The 22,550-nt window shown below is 42.2% G+C and overlaps 1 protein-coding gene across 1 annotated transcript in view; it reads right to left on the reverse strand.

Annotated features, from left to right (window-relative positions):
• The window catches only part of NDUFS4 (NADH:ubiquinone oxidoreductase subunit S4), a 98,454-nt gene that overhangs the window by 15,123 nt on the left and 60,781 nt on the right, over positions 1-22,550 (reverse strand). Inside the window, exons 3-4 of the mRNA XM_066360845.1 lie at positions 6,883-7,055; positions 4,841-4,914 (exon numbers count right to left, since the gene is read on the reverse strand). Coding sequence (XP_066216942.1) covers positions 4,841-4,914; positions 6,883-7,055 — 247 coding nt within the window. The remainder of the gene's footprint in view (positions 1-4,840; positions 4,915-6,882; positions 7,056-22,550) is intronic.

Consider the following 22,550-nt stretch of genomic DNA (forward strand, 5'->3'; position numbering starts at 1 on the left):
AGACTAACATGAATCAACTTTGTTTTAGTTAATTTGCTACATCAGTATGTATACATTAAGTAATAAAAATAGACATACATGCGCCAAATAAACATGCTTACGTGTCGAAACTTGTGATAGAAATGAACAGAACTTTCCAGTAGACCTTATATATAAATGTCAGAGAAGAAAAGTTTTTAGTACTGAGGAAGTCTATATACAGTGTGTTCATAAAGTCATGGAAAGGAAAGGTCACAGGAAAGCAACAAAAGACAATAGAAATGTGAAATCTGCACCAAATAAAAGGAAAACTCTCCCAGTTCCATACCTATTCAGTGCAGTTCGATGTGGGCTCACACACAGATTTTTTAGGGCTCCTTAGGTAGCTATCCCGTATAGCCTCTACAGACTCATCACTGACTGATGGCCTACCAGAACGGGGTTTCTCCACCAAACTGCTGGTTTCCTTCAACTGCTTATCCCACCGAGTAATGTTATTCCTACGTGGTGGCGCTTCGTTATAAATGCGCCGATATTCACGTTGCACTTTGGTCATGGATTCAAATTTAGCGAGCCACAGAACACACTGAACTTTCCTCTGTACTATTTACATCTTGACTGGCATGGCATTGGGCTGCTCCGCTGTATACACGGTGTTACGTCATCATCTGGGCATATGCGCATGCTGCCACATCATCCTTCAGAAACTAGAAGGGTTTTCCTTTTATTTGGTGCAGACTTCACATTTCTATCGTCTTATGTTGTTTTCCTGTGACTGGTCAAAATTGCACCATGACTTTACAAACACACTGTAGTAGTTCAGACCAAGTGTATTTTCTGTCAATAACCAAAAAGAAAGTATTATTTGAATTTGAGGGCATGTGGTCTTTCTTACAACTAATTCTACTGTTGTAGTGGAAAGAGAGTCAGAGACAACACAGATCTGCATTCAACTAAAATGTGCTCACCCACTTACAGGCAGGCGATCTTGTCAGCGGATGTGATCTGTCTCTGCAGCCTCAGTTTCTCTTAACTATGAAATGGGGGTAACTGTTCCTGCTTCATACTGTTACAGGGAGGATTAAACTAGAATAAAAAGCACTTCCATAGAGTCCAGCTCATAATTAAGTGTTTATGAATGTTAGCTTTCGTGATGACGATGTTCATGACTTGAATCTGAAATATATATAGTTAGAAATGTTTTCTAGGGAGCAACCGAATCTGAAAATCTTGTTCCTCATTACATGATTCTCTACAATACAATCTTTCATGTCAGCAGAAATGAGGGTCCTCTCTTTTTTATTTTAACCATTTCAAAGCAAAGCAAAAAGAAAACTGAGAAGGGAAGGGAAGGCAGGCTTTTGTGTGTAGAATAGTCCCCAAGCACACACACTGTTTTGTGTGTCGTAGTTTTACCCTAACCTCCTACTTCTAAAAGCGATCGAAAGGCCAACATGTAAGGCTCAAAATGGATAACCTTGGCCAAACTTTACTATCAACACAGAATCATCTATATCAGCAACAGAACCCCCGCCCCCAGAGTGTACAATGAATAAGAGACCGGCCCGACAGTGGAGAGATACAGGTCCACATGCGCTGGCCCAGGACTGAGCATCCCCTAATCCCCTTCTCAGTGCAGAGCAGGGAGCTGGTCCATCATGGCTGGGTGTCGTGAGACCCACCCTGCCCCAGCGCTCCGGGAGGCAGACAACAGTGGAATGAGGGTCCCAGTAACCAGCCTCTTAACTCAGCAGTCTCCATAATCCGGCTTCTAAACCATGTCTTCTTACTGCCTCGACTCCCCAGTGCTCTGGTCCCTGTGGTCGGCGGTACTAGCACCACAGTAGACGGTGTGAGGGGAGCAGAGGTTCACTGACAGGTTCCTGACCACGGTACTCTGCAGGACAGCAGGCTAGAATTGAGGGAGGCGAGTGGTTCAGGAACTATCCACCACCCTGATCCTGTGCCATCCCTGGGGTCTGTGGAGTCCTACCGTCACGGCCAGAGACAGAGCCTATCCACTGAAGGACACACCACGCTGAGGGTGAACAACGTGGCCGACCACAAGCACTGTAGTGACTGCGAGGGTGAGACAGCCCCTGAGAACCCCCCAGCAGGGAGCAGAACTCACAGCCTGAGGACCCCCCAGCGGGGAGCAGAGCTCACAGCCCCGAGGACCCCCCAGCGGGGAGCAGAGCTCATAGCCCGAGGAGGGACAGACCTTTCAGAAAGGCAGTCACCTCACCAGCTGTCGGGTGTCCCAGAGGTAGGTATCAACAAAGCAGTGACTAAGCCTGGAGTCTTATAAGGTTCTACCCACTATGCTTTTCCACATTATATGTCTATTGACTAATAGTGGCCCTCTGCTTCCATTCCTGGGGACACAGAAGTCAGAAGGGAAGGGCAGAGAGCCAGTGTGGTCCATGTGATCCCTGAGAGAAAGGCTGACCAGAGAGAGAACAAACTCTGTTACAGACCTTGAGTGCTTTCTAAAGGAGTCAGACATAAAATATGGCAAACATGAACACACTGTTTCTGATAAGCTATATTACAGGAGTAGACGCATGACCCCAAACTACGCCACTCTGGCACAGGGGGCATTCTGAGCTGAAAACATCAAGCCCCAGCAGACACAGAACCACCTTTACCTCCGCTCTGACTGCCTGAAGGACTTCAGACAGGTGGCCTAGCCCAGAAACAGGGCTACTACCAGCATTAACTTTTACCTGAACGACCTGCCTGTGCGGCAGAACAGACACCTGCTCTGAGTGTCCCGTGAACTGCCTTACCCCCTAGCCCTAGCCCACCCCTTAGCTCAGGACAGCACAGAAACCTCAATGGCATGACTAGTCCTTGGGTTTCATATGCTTATGGGGCATCTGTATCCATGCTTAATTTTGCTTTTCTCCTGGTAATCTTTCTTAGGTCAATTTTATCATCCCAACCTAGAAAGAGAAACAAAATTTTTCTCCCCAACAACAGTTTAATTGAAAAGCAATGTTAATTTTAAATCAAAATAATATTTGAAAGACTGTGACCACTTTGAGACAATTATGCAATTAAGAAATTTTAAATTTGCCAAGAAAGTGTTAGTAAGAAATTACACTTATGTAATTTAAGTTTTTAAAAGTCTACTACGAGTAGGATAAATTTATGTACTATTATATACTTAACGATGTTCTAAGCATTTTTTTTCTCCTTTGTATTTTTCTGAAGTTGGAAACGGGGAGGCAGTCAGACAGACTCCTGCATGCGCCCGACCGGGATCCACCTGGCATGCCCACCAGGGGGCGATGCTCTTCCCATCTGAGGCGTTGCTCTGTTGCTACCAGAGCCACTCTAGCGCCTGAGGCATAGGCCATGGAGCCATCCTCAGCGCCCAGGCCAACTTTGCTCCAATGGAGCCTCGGCTGCAGGAGGGGAAGAGAGAAACAGAGGGGGAGGGGTGGAGAAGCAGATGGGTGCCTCTCCTGTGTGCCCTGGCCAGGAATCGAACCCGGGACTCCCGCATGCCAGGCTGATGCTCTACCACTGAGCCAACTGGTCAGGGCCCTAAGCATTTCTAATTAACTCATTCAACCCTAACAATTCCCACCGTGTATAGGAGAAAATGGAAGTACAAGGCCAGACAAATGGTCAGAGAGACAGCCTGGACCAAGACTGAGGCAGGGTGGCTTCAGACTCCTGACCATGAACTAGGTAATGCCAGCTCGGGGTGCAGAGCAAACACCCCCCCACACACACACACACATACCGTGCTCTACGAGACAGCACTAACGATCTGCTACATGTCTGTCCCGCCCTGTAGTAACAGAAGACTGAAACAAATGAGGCCTCATTCACACCGAACAGAACATACTAGCACAATGCGCAGTAGTGCGTTTAAGTCCCTGGAAGACAAGCAGTGGAGAGTTACCAAGTGTTGCTCGTGCACCGGCCAAGGTGCCCGGAACTAAGACTGCCTCTTCAACCATGGGAACACATTACATTCCTTATAAAATCGATCCAAAACCATATACCTGTGAGTTGCATTATAATTAGCACTAGCATTCAGACTGGAATAACTGCAAAGCGTGTTTCACGACTGGGTCGCATAGCTTAACAACAGAAAATGAGAAGAAGAGACCTATGCTCATAGGCTACAAACCTGCACAGTGTGCTACTAAACCGAATCCTGTAGGCAAGAGGCAATTTGTCATTGTGTGTCTAAACATACAAACAGTACAGTAAGAACACAGGAGAAAGGACAGCAGGCACTTGGACTGGAAGCTGCTCTCAGGGAGTGGGGGAGAGAGTTTTGGACAATACTGCACACTACCATAGACTAAAAACACGGTGCACAAGGACTCCACTCAAGTTATAAAATAGCACGAGAGAAAATGGCTCAGTCAGAGACAACCAAGTAGGCGTGTGACGGTGATAACTAATTAGAAATAACAGAAGAGCTATTAGGTAGAGTAACAGATGTGGGATTTGGCTCAAAGAAAGAAAAAAAATAAATAAACAGGTGTCAAAACTGAAAGGTTCAATTAGATTTTAAAACCAAATGTTAGTGATTTGGTAGAGGGACTCATAAACAGGGTAGGAGTTAGACAAGCAGCTTTACTTCCTGCCTCTACTTCAAATCAGACCAGATTGGCTTTTCTGGTACATGGACATTCCTTTATAGATTTTTTTCTGGGAGGTGGGGGGAGAGGTGGTATTCTGCTGCTATAAAATTCTTAAAACCACTGGATTACCTACACTGAAAAATATTTCAACTCAAATTCTAGATCTCTGGCTGGTTTTGATTAATGTTGAGAACACAAAATCATATCTTCATTTTATTTGTTAAAACCAAATAAAAACAGACCAAACATACCATTTTTTTCTGCAAAGGCAACTGCATCTTCTTTAGTACTAAAGTTTAGAACCATGTTGGACAAGGGATCAGCCCTGAAAGAAACATTTTTTTCCAAAATTTAACATTAAATTTTGGCAGAAAAAAACAATATTTAAAATAAAATGCTTAGAAAATAACCAAATGCTATAATATCAAATAAGTACACCACTTATGAAATATCTTATTTTGAATACATTCTTTAACTATTTGAAAATCAGATAGTTAACTACCACTAATGTAGTCTGTATGTTCTGAAGGAGACCAGAAAGTCTGCCATCCCCAAAACTGCATTTTGGGAGACTGATTTTAAGCAAGTTATTAAACAAAAGACTCAGAAAAAAACTGCAACTCTCCTCCTTTCCTGCCAATAGAGTCAGCTGGAAGGCCTGCTCCAGGGACAAATGTGGATGTCTGGGTTAGCCTAGTTCCCCTCGTACTGTGGACAGGAGGCCACAGGCACACGGGCTGACTCCCCTGGGGCCCAGAGTTGCTGGGTCGCCCGCTTTCTGTTGCACTCTCCTTCAAGTACCTGTCAATTGCCCATTTTCACTTTTGAAATCTGAGATCCTATTCTTCCCTTTCCTCATTTGTCCAAAATGACATATATACCCAGTTCTGCCTGTCTTTGGCATGTTCACGCTTCTGTGAGTTCCCCATGCACATGTATTAAAATGTGATTTTCTCCTACCCCTCTGTCTCTGTTCATCTGATTCTACAGCCCCACGGCTCCCAGCACCTCGGCACGGAGAAGTGCATCCCCACCGTTTCCCCCAGTTTACACTGACCACCACCAACCTTTCCCAACAAGTCTTCTGTACCCTCCGCTCCAAGTGTATGCAATCTCTCTGCAGTGTATGCTACCTAAATACAGTACATTTGTGCTCATATGTCTCGATTTTATATGCTCAGTTCTAAGATTCCAATTTGGATAATGGCCATTTACTGGCCTAACAATGATGAACTCTGGACGAAACAATGGAAGGACCAGTGAGTCTTGTCAGGTCTGGGGTAAACTAAGGCTTGCCAGAGCCGAGGAGATCCGGGAATGGAGCATGTGGAAAGGAGGCTGCGTAGGGAAGGGCACGGCTGTCACAGCTGCTGAGGAGCCTGGGAGACCTGCAGGGACCACAGCAGCTGTCTGCTTACCGTGGAGTTAGCAGAGGGGCTTGGGAAACACAATGTGCTGCCCGCCAGACCCTCAGAAAGACCGTGCTGTTTTGTTAACACTGTTCCAGGAACAAGACCACGAGAAAGACTGGATTAGACCCCTCCTGACAAAGCACAAACTATGTCCTCCACAATTTCTGTCAGTGCCTCAACTATCTGCTGGAACAGAACTCATCATACTGCCCCTGCTACTGATGAGCTATGCACAAGGAACGACAATTTCTGGTTTATGTGGCTGTTTTCTTCAGTAGCAGCAGCTTTTATTCAGTAAGAGGCTGTCTTGCTATTTGACATTTGGGCCACATTCCACAAGGGATATTTAAGCCACTTATGTCACTGGTGCCACGGAACTGATGACCACTACATTCCAATGTACTGTACACTGATTAATCAGATACCAGAAACTTATAAGTCTCCTTCACAATAGCTAATAACTAATATCATCTAGTCTTTTCTCCTTACAAACAAAAAAAAAAAATACAGAGGTTTCTTCTAATTTAAAAATAAGTGAAAGTTTACTAATTACTGACAATGCTTACACAGTGTGTCTTTAATGTACACAGCCTGGGGAATACACTGACCGTACTCACAATGTCAAGTCATTTTTATCCAATAAATAGGACTCTGAAAATGATGGTTTCCACGGACTGTTCTGTTGGGCCACAGGTATAAACAGGAAATCTATATGACACATAAATATATGCCTATGTCACAGAACACTGAAACCTACACAAAAAGTACTGTCCTAAAGCATATTGGACATGAAGAAGTTTTAAAACTAGGATGTTGAAAAGGAAAATCTATGTAGAAAAAGAGAGCTGAGAAAGTTACTTCAGTGAAACTGAAAGACTCACGTTGATGCCCACCCCATCAAGGGGTTTTCCCAGCGCTCCCGGGTATCAAACTCCATCCTCCATTTCTTGGTGTTGTTCACCCCAGACTGCATGTTATTGCGGGCGGGCACGAAGATCCGGACCCGCCTCGTCTTGATGTGCTCCTCTGGGACTCCAGTCAGGGTGGTGATGTCCTGCAGACAAGGAGCAGATACATTCGGTCTACAGCCCAACCCACTCTAACGGTGCTTTCTATAGCCATGCACCTCTATTCAGGTCCATTCGTAAGTTGAGTTTTGCTGAAAAGCTTTCTGGCTTATTTCATTACTCTGCTCTTTTACAATATAAACTGCTGTTTTTATTCGCAAAAGGCCTACTGGGGTATGTTAGGGCACAGTGAAAAAGGGTTCATAAAATTTTATTTAGGTAATTTCTGGAAAGTGTGCTGGTAGAAGAGCTCATTGCCAATAGACTTATTTCATGAGCAGGTGCCAAAAAGGATGTCAAGAAACATTAAAAGTAAAAGATGTAAAAAATAATGACTAAATTTTAATAAAAATCTATGACTAGTGGTTTCTGTAGCAAACTGATTATAAGGCATTCTATTCAGAGGAAGGCCTGAAACATTTTGCAAACAATTAAAATCAATTAACAATTTTAACTAGCATTTTGACTTATCTCCCTTTGGTGAAACCTGCTACAAAGAAAATGATACATCAAACCTATTTCCAAAGGTAAGCCAAAAAAGTGGTACAACTCTGCAGAAATGTGATTTAAAAACAATGGTCAATTACTTGTCTCTTTTTAAATAATTCTACCCAGTATCAAATGCTCAACTGATGAAAACATACAATTTTCAAGCCCCAGATTAGATATATTTATCATATTACAGTAGTAGAGAGGACACAAAATAATAGACTTGAAGTCTTCATTTAGCAATGGTTAAACATTTTATCAAAAGTTGCATTAGAGTCAACCATACCATTCTTATAAATGAAACATTTTAAAATTACAGTTTGCTTACGGATATAAATTTTAAATAACTGGTTAAGACTTTTAGTCAGTGTGTTTGAATAGGTAAATGCTGTGCTCACTTCCTCCCACAAACCTATCAAAATTACAACTAAACTACAGAACAACTGTAACTGAGCCACCTGAAGACCAGCTGAATGGAAGTCCTATAACTAAGGCTACACAGAGCCCTGACAAGAGGGCGGGGGGGGGGGGGGGGAGATGCTGAACAGGCAGGTCCTCCATGCACAGTGCAGTGATCAGTCACTGGGAGGGCATCCTGGCTGCAGAAGTCCCCTGGGAGTGAAGGGCCCCAGGCCCACACCACGCTCGCCAGCCCATAGCTCCAGCGCTGGGCAATGGAATTCCTGTATCTGGCTGTGGAAAGCCGCAAGGCTTGTTTCAAGTGACATGGAGGTCAGCCGGGGACCTAGGCAGCACCAATTTTAAAGGGCCTGAACCAGACTCAGTCACGCAGAACTCACTCCTTCCGCACTTGGCGGCCGGAAAGCTACAGGGACACAGGGAGGAGTAGACTGACTAGCATGAGGACCTGAGCTGGAGGAGCAGAGTAGGGACAGCTCCCTCCAGGACCAGTGCCGGCAGGCCTCACCTTCCTTTCTCCATTCCAGCCTGCTGCTGGGATCGCCCGAGACCCCTCCCACTGTGCCCAGCTAAACCGTGTCCACTGGCTCCTCCACAAAAGCAGCCTCACTTGGCTCTTCCATGGCCAATCTCCTAAATTCTCCCAAAGGCCCACAAATCCCACACAAGCAGCGGCTGGCCTCAGAGTGATTACCTCCTGCTAAGCTACCCTGAGTCTGCAGAAGTAGTGCCCAGTCTCAACCTGCAGTGTAATTCCCATCAGGTAACCCCAGGCCTGGCGAAAGCCGAGGCCAGTGTTGGCCTGGAATGTAGCTTCAACTAAGGGGCCATCAACCCAGGGTAAGAGGCGGCTGGCCTGGGCTCAACGTTGTGGTGTGGTGCCCACCAAGGGCCCCATGCCTGGCAGTAGTTAGTGGCAGCTGGCATCCGTTCCTGGCACAGCCTCTCCCAAGCACCTCCAAGCCCAGGACAAGCTAAGGTCAACTACAGATCAGTCCAGATCCCGCAACTCCCAGCAAGGCGCAAAAAGCAGCTGACCTGATCTACACCAGAGCCTCTCCCAAAAAGCCTCCAGAACCAACACACCAGGTGGCCCACCCAACCAGCTCCAACAACAAGACACCCAAAGCCCCCTCCCTGGCATAACATCAATGTAAACAAAGTCTAAAAGATAGGAAAGATCAATGAAATGAAGAGCTGGTTCTTCAGAAAGATAAGCAAAATAGATAAACCTTCAGCCAACTAATGAAGAAAATAAGAGAGGGCCAAAGTAAATAGAACTGGAAGAGAAGAGGAGACAACTGACCAAAGAAATACAAAGCATTCTCAGGAACTAAATGCAAATGAACTGGACAACCTGGAAGAAGCAGATCAATTCCTAGAAACATACAATCTTCCAAAGCTGAATCAGGAAGAAAACAAAGTCCGCGCTAACCAATAATTACTAATGAAACAGAATCAGTAATTAGAAACACCCAACAAACAAAAGCACTGGAGCAGACAGATGGCTTCACAGGTGAGTTCTACCAAACATTCAATGAAGAATTACTACCCCATTGTGCTAAAAAAACAAAACAAAACCACAATACTGAAAAGGAGGGAAGGCTCCAAAACTCATTTTACAACCAGACAAGTATACTACAAAAAAAGAGAATTGCAGGACAATATCCTTGATGAACACAGAAAGAAAAATCCTCAGCAACATATAAGCAAACTGAATTCAGCAATACATCAAAAAGACTGTACAACATAATAAAGAGGGATTTCTGGGATGCAAGGTTGGTACAATATCCATCCACAAATCAATAAACATGATACACCACATAAACAAAATAAAGAATAAGCCCGCCCTGGGGTAGCACAGTGGATAGAATGCTGACCTGGAATGCTAAGGTCACTGGTTTGAAACCTAGGGCTTGCCTGGTCAAGGCACATAGGACAAGGAACCAATGAATAGCCAGAGTGAAGAAAATACTGCTGGCCCCCTCAACCCCAAAATCAGTGACTATTTTTTTAAAACTTCAGGATAAAAATAAAATGATTATATCATTAGATGCAGAGGAGGACAAGATGGCGATGGAGTAGGTGGATGTACCAACTTCCACCTCCAAGAACCAAAGTGTATTACAACTTAATTTTAAGAACCATCATCTGGAAAAACCAACTTTGGACTAAACTAAGAGGACTCTTCAACCAGGGAACACCGAAGAAACCACACTGAGACTGGTAGGAAAAGCGGAAATGCGGAGAGGGCTGCCCAGCTCCCTGGAGTGAACGGCAGCCCAGAGAGACTTGCGTGGTGGGAAGTGAGTTTAGCAGAGAGGAGAGGGTCCTGAGCCCCAGGAACAAAGCCCCAGTCTGCAGCCCCAGAGCCTAGAAGAGGCATATGGACAGTATTTAGCTGGAAACAAGTCAGGATACTGTTTGTGAGAAAAAGACTGATTTCTCAGACCCAGGATTCTTCTTAAAGGGACCGCGCAGAAAACCTCTCTCACAACCACTCACCTGGGGCTCCAGGGGACAGGGAGAGAGGAGAGGACTGGAGTAGCAGGAAGAGAGTGTAATCTAGGAGGCACAGGGAGAAACACTTTGAGGGACTGCCACCCTAACCCCTGGGCTGAGTCACTCCCCAAATCTGAAGTGAATATTTCCCCTGGAAACAGCAATACCAGCAAAGGGAAGCAGGACACCAGCCAAACAAGCTTTCCCGCTGTACTTAGATCAGAGTCGCTTAGAAGGAGGGAGCTTTCAGGACTATATTATTGAGTGTTAGGGTCTGAACTGCAGTGCCCCCACCCACACGGCTGAGGGCTCGCCGAGGATGGGTGACCATGGGCGCGGAAGCACAGTTCCCTCGGCAAGGGCAGAAGCCGGCTGACAACAACTGAGGCCCAGGTATGAGCTCAGTCGTGTCCGGCTGGGGTGGAGGGAACACAGGAAAGTAGTAAAGCCCAGCTGCGGGCTTTCTACAATCCAGCCTGCAGGGAGGAAGGGCAGGAGCCCCGGAAATGGCGGAGACCCGCCCTTGAGCAAGAGTGCAGGAGTGCAGCCTCCCCCCGCCTGTGGGTATTGAGGCTTGTGGCCTGACACAGGAGAAAGCTCCTCCCATGGGGGTGGAGCAAAAGCCCAAAACAGGCAGAGTCCTGTGACTGATGCAGCCCCACCCCGCCCAGGGCAAAAACCAGAAATCTGGCAGAGACCCGCAGCTGAGCAAAGATGTTCAACCCTGTCCTGAGGGCTGAGGCTTGCGGCAAGGCGCGGTGTGCATAACCCCACCCGTGGGGGCAGGGTGAAGGGCAAGGTCACTGAGGCTTGTACACCGAGCACGAGATCACAGTCACCCCTGTGAAGGAGAGGCAGAAACCATGGCAACAGCTCCAGTAGGCAGGTACCAGCAAACCCCGTACCTGAACGTCATAGGTAGCAGCAGGAGAAAGGGTGGCAGGCCTCCAGACAGAACACACCTAGGGAACACAGAGGCCACACCTGTAGACTCCAGCGGCCAAAACCTTTTTTTACACAGACAAAATGGGAAGGCAGAGAAACACAACACAAATGAATCAAGAGAAATTTCAGGGCCCTGGCTGGTTGGCTCAGTGGTAGAGCGTCGGCCTGGCGTGCAGAAGTCCCGGGTTCGATTCCCGGCCAGGGCACACAGGAGAGGCACCCATCTGCTTCTCCACCCCTCCCCCTCTTCTTCCTCTCTCTCTCTTCCCCTCCCGCAGCCGGGGCTCCATTGGAGCAAAAGATGGCCCGGGTGCTGGGGATGGCTCCTTGGCCTCTGCCCCAGGCACTAGAGTGGCTCTGGTCGCGACAGAGCGACGCCCCGGATGGGCAGAGCATTGCCCCCTGGTGGGAGTGCTGGGTGGATCCTGGTCGGGCGCATGCGGGAGTCTGTCTGACTGCCTTCCCATTTCCAGCTTCAGAAAAATACAAAACAAACAAAAAAAAAGAAATTTCAGGAAAGGACCTGAATGAGTCAGATATAACCAAATTACCAGATGCAGAGTTTAAGATAACAATTGATAGGATGCTCAAAGATCTTACAACAACAATAGATGGTCATTACGAACACCTAAATAAAGAGATAGCAAATATAAAAAAAGACATTAAAATAAAAAAGAATCAGGCAGGAATGACAAATACAATATCAGAAATAAAGAACATAATGAAAGGAAATAAAAGCAGGATGGATAAAGCTGAGAATCGAATCAGTGAGTTAGAGTTCAAGATAAATGAAGACACAAAAGCAGAGCAGAAAAGAGACTCAAAAAGTCTGAGGAAACACTAAGAGAGCTCTGTGACAACATAAAGAGAAATAACTTCCATATCATAGGGGTTCCTGAAGAAGAAAAGAACAAGGGATAGAGACTTTGTTCAAACATATCATAGCTGAAAACTTCCCTAAATTAAGGCAGGAAAACGTCTCACAAGTTCAAGAAGCACAGAGAACTCCATTAAAGAGAAACCCAAAGAAATCTCCACCAAGACACATCATAATTAAAATATCAAAGCTAAGTGATAAAGTATTAAAAGCTGCTAGAGAAAAAAAGGCTATCACCTACAAAGGAGCCCCCATAAGGATGACTTCTGACTTCTCAACAGAAACACTTGAGGCCAGAAGGGAATGGTAAGAAATATTCAAAGTAATGCAGAACAAGAACCTACAACCAAGACTACTTTATCCAGCAAGGCTATCGTTTAAAATTGAAGGAGAAATAAGAAGCTTTACAGACAAAAAATAACTCAAGAAATTCACTACAACCAAACCAATGCTGCAAGAAATGCTAAGGGGCCTGTTAGAAACAGATCAAAGGGGAAAAAGAATATAGCAAAAGAGGAATACAGTTTTAAAGAACAAAATGGCAGGCCCTGGCCGGTTGGCTCAGCGGTAGAGCGTCGGCCTGGCGTGCGGGGGACCCAGGTTCGATTCCCGGCCAGGGCACATAGGAGAAGCGCCCATTTGCTTCTCCACCACCCCCCCTCCTTCCTCTCTGTCTCTCTCTTCCCCTCCCGCAGCCAAAGCTCCATTGGAGCAAAGATGGCCCGGGCGCTGGGGATGGCTCCTTGGCCTCTGCCCCAGGCGCTAGAGTGGCTCTGGTGGCGGCAGAGCGACGCCCCGGAGGGGCAGAGCATTGCCCCCTGGTGGGCAGAGCGTCACCCCTGGTGGGCGTGCCAGGTGGATCCCGGTCGGGCGCATGCGGGAGTCTCTCTGTCTCTCCCCGTTTCCAGCTTCAGAAAAATACAAAAAAATAAAAATAAAAGAATAAAATGGCAATAAACAATTACATATCAATAATAACCTTAAATGTAAATGGATTAAATGATCCGATCAAAAGACATAGGGTAGCTGAATGGATAAGAAAACAGGACCCATACATATGCTGTCTACAAGAGACTCACCTTAAAACAAAAGATGCACATAGACTGAAGATAAAAGGGTGGAAAAAAAAATATTTCACACAAATGGAAATGAAAAAAAAAGCTGGAGTAGCAATAATTATATCAGACAAAATGGACTTTAAAACAAAGACTATACTAAAAGATAAAGAAGGTCACTACATAATGATAAAGGGAACAATCCAACAGGAACATATAACCGTTATAAATATCTACGTACCTAATATAGGAGCACCTAAATATATAAAGCGGACTTTGATGGATTTAAAGGGCGAGATCAACAGCAATACTATAATAGTAGGGGATATCAATACCCCACTAACATCACTAGATAGATCCTCAAGAAAAAAAATTAACAAAGAAACAGCAGACTTAAAGGACACACTAGATCAACTCGATTTAATAGATATCTTCAGAACTTCTCACCCTAAAGCAGCAGCATATATATTCTTTTCAAGTGCTCATGGTACATTCTCTAGGATAGACCACATGTTAGGACACAAAAGCAGTCTCAACAAATTTAAGATTGAAATCATATCAAGCACTTTCTCTGATCACAATGGCATGACACTAGAAATCAACCACAACAGAAAAACTGAAAAATACTCAAACACCTGGAAACTAAATAGCATGTTTTAAATAACGACTGGGTTAACAATAAGATCAAAGAAGAAATAAAAAAAAATTACTAGAAACGAATGATAACGAGTATACATCAACTCAAAATTTATGGGACACAGCAAAAGCAGTCCTGAGAGGGAAGTTCATAGCACAACAGGCATACCTGAAGAAGCTAGAAAAAGCTCAAATAAACAACTTGACCCTGCATCTAAAAGAACTAGAAAAAGAATGGAAAGTAAAGCCCAGAGCTAGTAGAAGGAAGAAAATAATAAAGATCAGAGCAGAAATAAATGACATAGAGGCTAAAGAAACAATACAGAGGATCAATGAAACCAGGAGCTGGTTCTTTGAAAAGGTAAAACAAGATCAATGAACCTTTAACCAGACTCACCAAGAAAAAAAGAGAGAGGACTCAAATAAATAAAATTAGAAATGAGAGTGGAGAAATAACAACTAACACAACAGAAATACAAAATATTGTAAGAAAATACTATGAAGAACTGTATGCCAAAAAACTAGACAACCTAGATGAAATGGACAAATTCCTTGAAACATATAATCTTCCAAAAATTAATCTGGAAGAATCAGAAAACCTAAACAGACCAATTAGAACAAATGAGATCTAAACAGTTATCAAAAAACTCCCAAAAAAGAAAAGTCCTGGGCCTGATGGCTTCACAAATGAATTCTACCAAATATTCAAAGAAGAACTAACTCCTATCCTTTTCATGCTATTTCAAAAAATTCAAGAGGAAGGAAGACTTCCAAGCTCCATTTATGAGGTGAGCATAATTCTGATTCCAAAACCAGGCAAAGACAACACAAAGAAAGAAAATTATAGGCCAATATCCCTGATGAATTTAGATGCTAAAATCCTGAACAAAATATTATTAGCAAACCAGATCCAGTAATATATGAAACAAATCATACACCATTATCAAGTGGGATTTATTCTGGGGAGGCAAGGCTGGTACAATATTTGCAAATCAATCAATGTGATTCATCACATAAACAAAAGGAAGGAGAAAAACCACATGATAATTTCAATAGATGCAGAAAAAGCATTTGATAAAATCCAGCACCCATTCATGATCAAAACTCTCAGCAAAGTGGGAATACAGGGAACATACCTCAACATGATAAAGACCATCTATGACAAACCCACAGCCAACATCATACTCAATGGGCAAAAATTAAAAGCAATCCCCTTAGGATCAGGAACAAGGCAGGGGTGCCCCCTTTCACCACTCTTATTCAACATAGTTCTGGAAGTCCTAGCCACAGTAATCAAACAAGAAAAAGAAATAAAAGGCATCCAAATTGGAAAAGAAGTAAAACTATCATTATTTGTGGATGATATGATATTGTATATAGAAAACCCTAAAGTCTCAGTCAAAAAACTACTGGTCCTGATAAATGAATTCAGCAAGGTGGCAGGATATAAAATGAATACTCAGAAATCAGAGGCATTTTTATACACTAACAATGAACTGTCAGAAAGAGAAATTAAGGAAGCAATTCCCTTCACCATTGCAACCAAAAAAAATAAAGTACCTAGGAATAAATTTAACCAGGGAGATTAAAGACTTGTACTCGGAAAATTATAAAACACTGATAAAAGAAATCAGGGAAGATACAAACAAGTGGAAGCATATACCGTGCTCATGGTTAGGAAGAATAAACATCATTAAAATGTCTATATTACCCAAAGCAATTTATAAATTCAATGCAATACCAATTAAAATACCAATGACATACTTCAAATATATAGAACACATTTTACAAAAATTTATATGGAACCAAAAGAGAACACAAATAGCCTCAGCAATCTTGAAAAGGAAGAATAAAGTGGGAGGTATCACACTTCCGGATATTAAGTTATACTACAAGTCCATTGTACTCAAAACAGCCTGGTACTGGCATAAGAACAGGCATATAGATCAATGGAACAGAACGGAGAACCCAGAAATAAACCCACACCTTTATGGACAGCTGATATTTGACAAAGGAGGTAAGTGCATACAATGGAGTAATGACAGCCTCTTCAACAAATGGTGTTGGGAAAATTGGACAGCTACCTGCAAAAAAATGAAACTACACCATCAACTTACACCATTCACAAAAATAAACTCAAAATAAATAAAAGACTTAAATGCAAGTCTTAAAACCATAAGAATCATAGAAGAAAACACAAGCAGTAACTAAGCTCTCTGACATCTCTCGCAGCAATATATTTGCTGATTTATCTTCACGGGAAAGTGAAATAAAACACAGGATAAACAAATGGGAGTATATCAAACTAAAGAAGCTTCTGCGCAGCTAAAGACAATATGAACAGAATAAAAAGACAAACTACACAATGGGAGAACATATATGACAATACGTCTGATAAGGGGTTAATAACCAAAATGTATAAAGAACTTGTAAAACTCAACACCAGGAAGACAAACAATCCAATCCAAAAATGGGCGAAAGAAATGAATAGACACTTCTCCAAAGAGGACATACAGATGGCCAATAGGCATATGAAAAAATCCCCGGGCCGGTTGGCTCAGTGGTAGAGCATCGGCCTGGCGTGCAGGAGTCCCGGTTTCAATTCCCGGCCAGGGCACACAGGAGAAGCACCCATCTGCTTCTCCACCCCTCCCTCTCTCCCTCCTCTCTGTCTCTCTCTTCCCCTCCCGCAGCCAAGGCTCCATTGGAGCAAAGTTGGCCCAGGCGCTGGGGATGGCTCTGTAGCCTTTGCCTCAGACGCTAGAATGGCTTTGGTCGCAACAGAGCGACGCCCCGGATGGGCAGAGCATCGCCCTCTGGTGGGCGTGCCGGGTGGATCACGGTCGGGTGCATGCGGGAGTCTGTCTGACTGCCTCCCCGTTTCCAACTTAAGAAAAATGCAAAAAAAAAAAAAAAATGCTCAATATCACTAATCCTTAGAGAAATGCAAATTAAAACCACAATGAGATATCACCTCACACCTGTCAGAATGGCGCTCATCAACAAAACAACACAGAATAAGTACTGGCAGGGATGTGGAGCAGGCTTCCCCAAACTATGGCCCACGGGCCACATGTGGCCCCCTGAAGCCATTTATCCGGCCCCCCACCACACTTCCAGAAGGGGCACCTCTTTCATTGGTGGTCAGTGAGAGGAGCACTGTATGTGGCGGCCCTCCAATGGTCTGAGGGACAGTGAACTGGTCCCCTGTGTAAAAAGTTTGGGGACCCCTGACAGAAAAGGGAACCCTCCTGCACTGCTGGTGGGAATGCAGACTGGTGCAGCCACTGTGAAATACAAAATGGAGATTCTTCTAAAAATTAAAAATCGAACTACCTTCTGACCCAGCTATCCCAGTTTTAGGAATATACCCCAAGAACATTATAGCACTGTTTCAAAAGGAGAAATGCACCCCCATGTTTATGGCAGCATTGTTCACAATAGCGAAGATCTGGAAATAGCCAAAGTGTCCATCAGTGGACAAGTGGATTAAATAACTTTGGTACATATATACTATGGAATACTACTCAGCCATAAGAAATGATGACATCAGATCATTTACAACATGGATGGACATTGATAACATTATAATGGAGCGAAATAAGTAAATCAGAAAAAATTAAGAACTGTATGATTCCATACATAGGTGGGACATAAAAATGAGACTCAGAGACATGGACAAGAGTGTGGTGGTTATGGGGGGGGTGGGAGGTTAGCGAGGAGAGAGAGGGGGTTGGGGGAGGGGAGGGGCATAAAGAAAACCAGTTAGAAGGTGACGGAAGACAATTGGACTTTGGGTGATGGGAATGCAGCATAATCAAATGTCAAAATAACCTGGAAATGTTTTCTCTGAACATATGTACCCTGATTTATCAATGTACATATGTTCAGAGAAAATCATTAAAATCAATAATAAAAAAATAGATGCAGAAAAAACATTTGACATAGTCCAACATCCATTTTTTATTAAAAACACTCAACAAAGTAGGACCAAAGGAAACATTATAGCCATATATATGACAAACCCACTACTAACATCATACTCAACCGTGAAAAGCAGAGAGCTTTTTCTTTAAGATTAGGAGTAAATCAAGAATGTCCACCTTCACCACTTGTACTCAACATAGTACTAGAAGTCCTAGCCACAGCAATCAGATAGGAAAAGAAAAGTCATCCAAATTAGAAAGGAAGAAATAAAACTGTCATTATTGCAGATGCCATGGTACTGTATATAGAAAATCCTAAAGATTCCAACAAAAACACCCGCCCCCCAAATATTAGAACTAATAAGTGAATTCAGTAAAGTAGCAGGATAAAAATTAAAATTCAGATTTTTATATTCCAATAACAAGACATCAAAAATAAAAATTAAGGAAACAACCGTATTACAATTACATCAAGAAATTAATAAAATACCTAGGAACCAGTGGTCGGCAAACTCATTAGTCAACAGAGCCAAATAACAACAGTACAACGATTGAAATTTCTTTTGAGAGCCAAATTTTTTAAACTTAAACTATATAGGTAGGTACATTCCTTATCAAGGTAGCGCCTGCACATGGTATTTTGTGGAAGAGTCACACTCAAGGGGCCAAAGAGCCGCATGTGGCTTGCGAGCCGTGGTTTGCTGACCACTGCTAGAACAATACCTATATTCAAAAAATTATAAGGCACTGAAGAAAAAAATGGAAGTGGATACAAATAAACGGAAGTATATATCATGCTCATATTTGGGAAGAATTAGCATTCATATATTACCGATTACCATTAAAATGTCCATATCTTATCAAAAGTAAAAGTCCAGATTCAATACAATCCCAATGAAAATACCAATGCCATTTTTTCATAGAGCTAGAATGATTCTAAAATGTATATGGAACCCACAAAAGACCCCAAATAGCCAAAGCAATCTTGAGAAAGAAGAACAAAGTTAGAGGTATCACACTACCTGCTATCAAACTATACTCAAGGCTACAGTAATCAAAACAGCATAGAACTGCAATAAAAACAGACATGCACACCAATGGAACAGAATGGAGAGCCCAGAAATAAACTCATACCTTTATGGTCAATTAATCTGTGACAAAGGAGGCAAGAACATACAATAGGGTAAAGACAGTCTTTTCAATAAATGATGTTGGAAAAAATGAACAGATATATGCAAAAGAATGAAACTTGAGACCCTGGCCGGTTGGCTGAGCAGTAGAGCATCAGACTGGCATGTGGAAGTCCTGGGTTTGATTCCCGGCCAGGGCACACAGAAGAAGCGCCCATATGCTTCTCCACCCCTCCCTCTCTCCTTCCTCTCTGTCTCTCTCTTCCCCTCCTGCAGCCAAGGCTCCATTGGAGCAAAGTTGGCCCAGGCACTGAGGATGGCTCCATGGCCTCCGCCCCAGGCACTAGAATGGCTTCCGTTGCAGCAGAGCAATGCCTCCTGGTGGTTATGTCGGGTGGATCCCAGTCAGGTGCATGTGGAAGTCTGTCTGCCACCCTCCGCTTCTCACTTAGGAAAAACACAAAAGAACAACAACAACCAAAAAAAAACAACTCAAAATGGATTAAAGACTTGTATGTAAGACCTGAAACTATTAACCTCCCAGATGAAAAATAGGCAGTAAACTCTTTGACATTATTCTTAGTAATATATTTTTTAAATATGTCTCCTTGGGTCAGGGGAAAAAACAAACAAAAATAAACAAATGGGACTATAGCAAACTGAAAAGTTTTTGCACTGCAGAAGAAATTCGCAATAAAAAGACAACCTACTGAATGAAAAAATATATTGCCAATGATACAACTGATAAGCAGTTAACATCCCAAATATATAAGGAACTCATACAACTTAACACCAAAAATCCCCAAAACAATCCAACTAAAAAATGGGCAGAGTATCTGAAAAGACATTTCTTTAAAGTGGACGTGCAGTGGACAGCAGACATAGAAAAAGATGCTGAACATCATTAATCATCATAGATATGCAAATTAAAATCACAGTGAGATATTACCTAAGACCTGTCAAATGGCTACTGTCAACCTATCAATAAACAAGTGTTGGTGAGTATGAAGAGAAAAGGGAACCTTTATACACTTTTGGTGAAATGCAGATTGGTGTAGCCACTATAGAAAGCAATACGGAGGTTCCTCAAAAAAATTAAAAAAATATCATAGAATTAGCAGATGACCTAGCAATTCTACTTCTGGGTAATTTATTCAAAGATACCCAAAATACCAATTCTAAAAGACATATGCAACCCTATTTTCACTGCAGCATTATTTACAATAGCGAAGCTATATGAAAGCAACCCAAGTGTTCACTGACAGAAGAACGGGTAAGAAAGAAGTGGTGTATATATATGTACAATGGATTATTACCTGGCCATAAAAAAGAATAAAATCTTGCCAAGTGTGACAATACAGATGGACCTAAAGGGTATTTTCCAAAGTGAAGTCAGACAGAGAAAGGTAAATACCATATGATTTTACTTATACGTGGAATATAAAATATAAAATAAACCAATAAAACAGAAACAAAGTCATAAATACAGAGAACAAATTGATAGCAGCCAAATGGAAGGGAGGCTGAAAGGGACAGGTGAAGATGGTGAAGGGATCAAGAAGTATAGATTGGTAGTTATAAAAATAGTCACAGGGATGTAAGAAACAGCAAGGAAAGAGTCAATAATATTGTAGTCACTATGTACTGCCAAATGGGTCCTATCCTTACTGGAGTGATCACTTTGTCAGACAGATAAATGCATAATCACTATGTTGCACACCTGAAACCATATTGTATGTCAACTGTAATTGAAAACAACTTTTTTAATTATTTAAAAAAACAAACTTATAAACATATAAACAGAATGTTGCCTATATAAAATTATTATAATACTAATTCATGGGGTTTTAAAACAATCAAGATGCTGCACAGCAGCAGTAAAATATATGAATGGATGAGTGAATAAGTGAATGGTTATAAAGGACAGTTAACATGAAAATATACCAAACTTGTGTAAACCAGAGAATTTAATCCATTTTCTGAGTTTTAATTTCATTGAAATATACCTTCCAATTTTAAAGATTAATGCTTGTTTGTAGTGCCACACTAATAAATGGGTCAAAGAATTCGTATAAATACTTTGTGCTGCAACATGTACTGGGAAAACACTAAGTGTATTTCTGACTCAACTAGTCTTCCTACCCACAGATTAAATACACAATTCTTTAAAAGTTATTTTAGCTACAACCAATCCTCTGGTTAACAACACAATACCCTTTCTTCCTGCACCAATAACTAGGTGTGGTTACTTTGTCAAAACTTGTGTTTGGAAAAACTATCAAAATGATCCTTATAAATATTTATACAAATACGCATTTGCCTACATATTTTTTTAAGTATTTTTTTTAATATAGGATAAGATAAAATCAAAATAAGTGCAACTGGTAAAGACTTTTTAAGATATAAATATAAGTTCTAATTGATAACTTTTAACTGTCAAGTTCAACTACAGTGAAAAGTAATTTCCAGTTTTATTACTTTAATGGTTTTCTAAAATATATTCCTTTACTCAAGAGTTTGAAAGGGATTCCACTACTCGGGAATTCTCAATAGGACTTCCTCACTTGATTCAGTACAGCATTTGTAATTGGTCATATTAACTTATTATTCAATATTATGTATCTTTATATTAGTATGTACTGTTTCCTCAGCTCTAGTTTAGGTGGGGCATAAAGAAACAACATGTACGTTACAAAATTACATGGTGAGGATCCATTTCCAAATTCCATAGCAACCCCTCCTCCAATATGAGCTGAATTCATAAGAACTGGAACTATAAATCAGCTACTCTTTAAATTAAGACCCATAGAAAAGGAAACATAAGGTTAACAATAGTTACCTCAGGAAGATAAAGTCATAGGAAACAGATTTTTTATTTAAAAACTTTAATAAGTGTGATTATAGATATATATATATATATATACACATATATATTTGTGTGCGTGTGTATATATATATGTATATATATGCCAAAGTAACTTAATAACCAATAAAGCTTTAAAAATGCAACTATATAGTATTTCTTGATTTGTACTATCTATTTAAGTACAAAGGAATAGTATGATATTTTAGGATGGAAAACCTCTTTAAAGTAAGATGCTACCAAATGTTGCTGGGCTCTTTATATGATATATATTTTGAACTAACAGCTTCCAAAAAATGATGGCAATTACTTATTGATACCTTCCTCCCTTTAAAATCAGCATCCGAACAAACGCGTTTCTGCATTTGGAAGCCCAGGTTTTCCCGACAGGGAATTAATTGTGTACACAAGGTGGTGCCCCGGAATGGAGCAGCCGCAGTAGACAGGACACAGAGGCTGGCACCACACACACACCGGCCATGGACAGGGAACAGACACTCAAACTGCTAGTCCCTGCAGGCAACTCGGTCCAGACAAACTGATTCTCACACTTTTAAAGTGCATTACAACACTCTATTGTTAACATTTCATCCACACAGCTTTAGCCAGGGACAGAGGAACCTGTCCTTTAAGTGACAT

This window comes from Saccopteryx leptura, chromosome 1 (assembly GCF_036850995.1).
Source record: "Saccopteryx leptura isolate mSacLep1 chromosome 1, mSacLep1_pri_phased_curated, whole genome shotgun sequence".
NCBI lineage: Eukaryota > Metazoa > Chordata > Mammalia > Chiroptera > Emballonuridae > Saccopteryx > Saccopteryx leptura.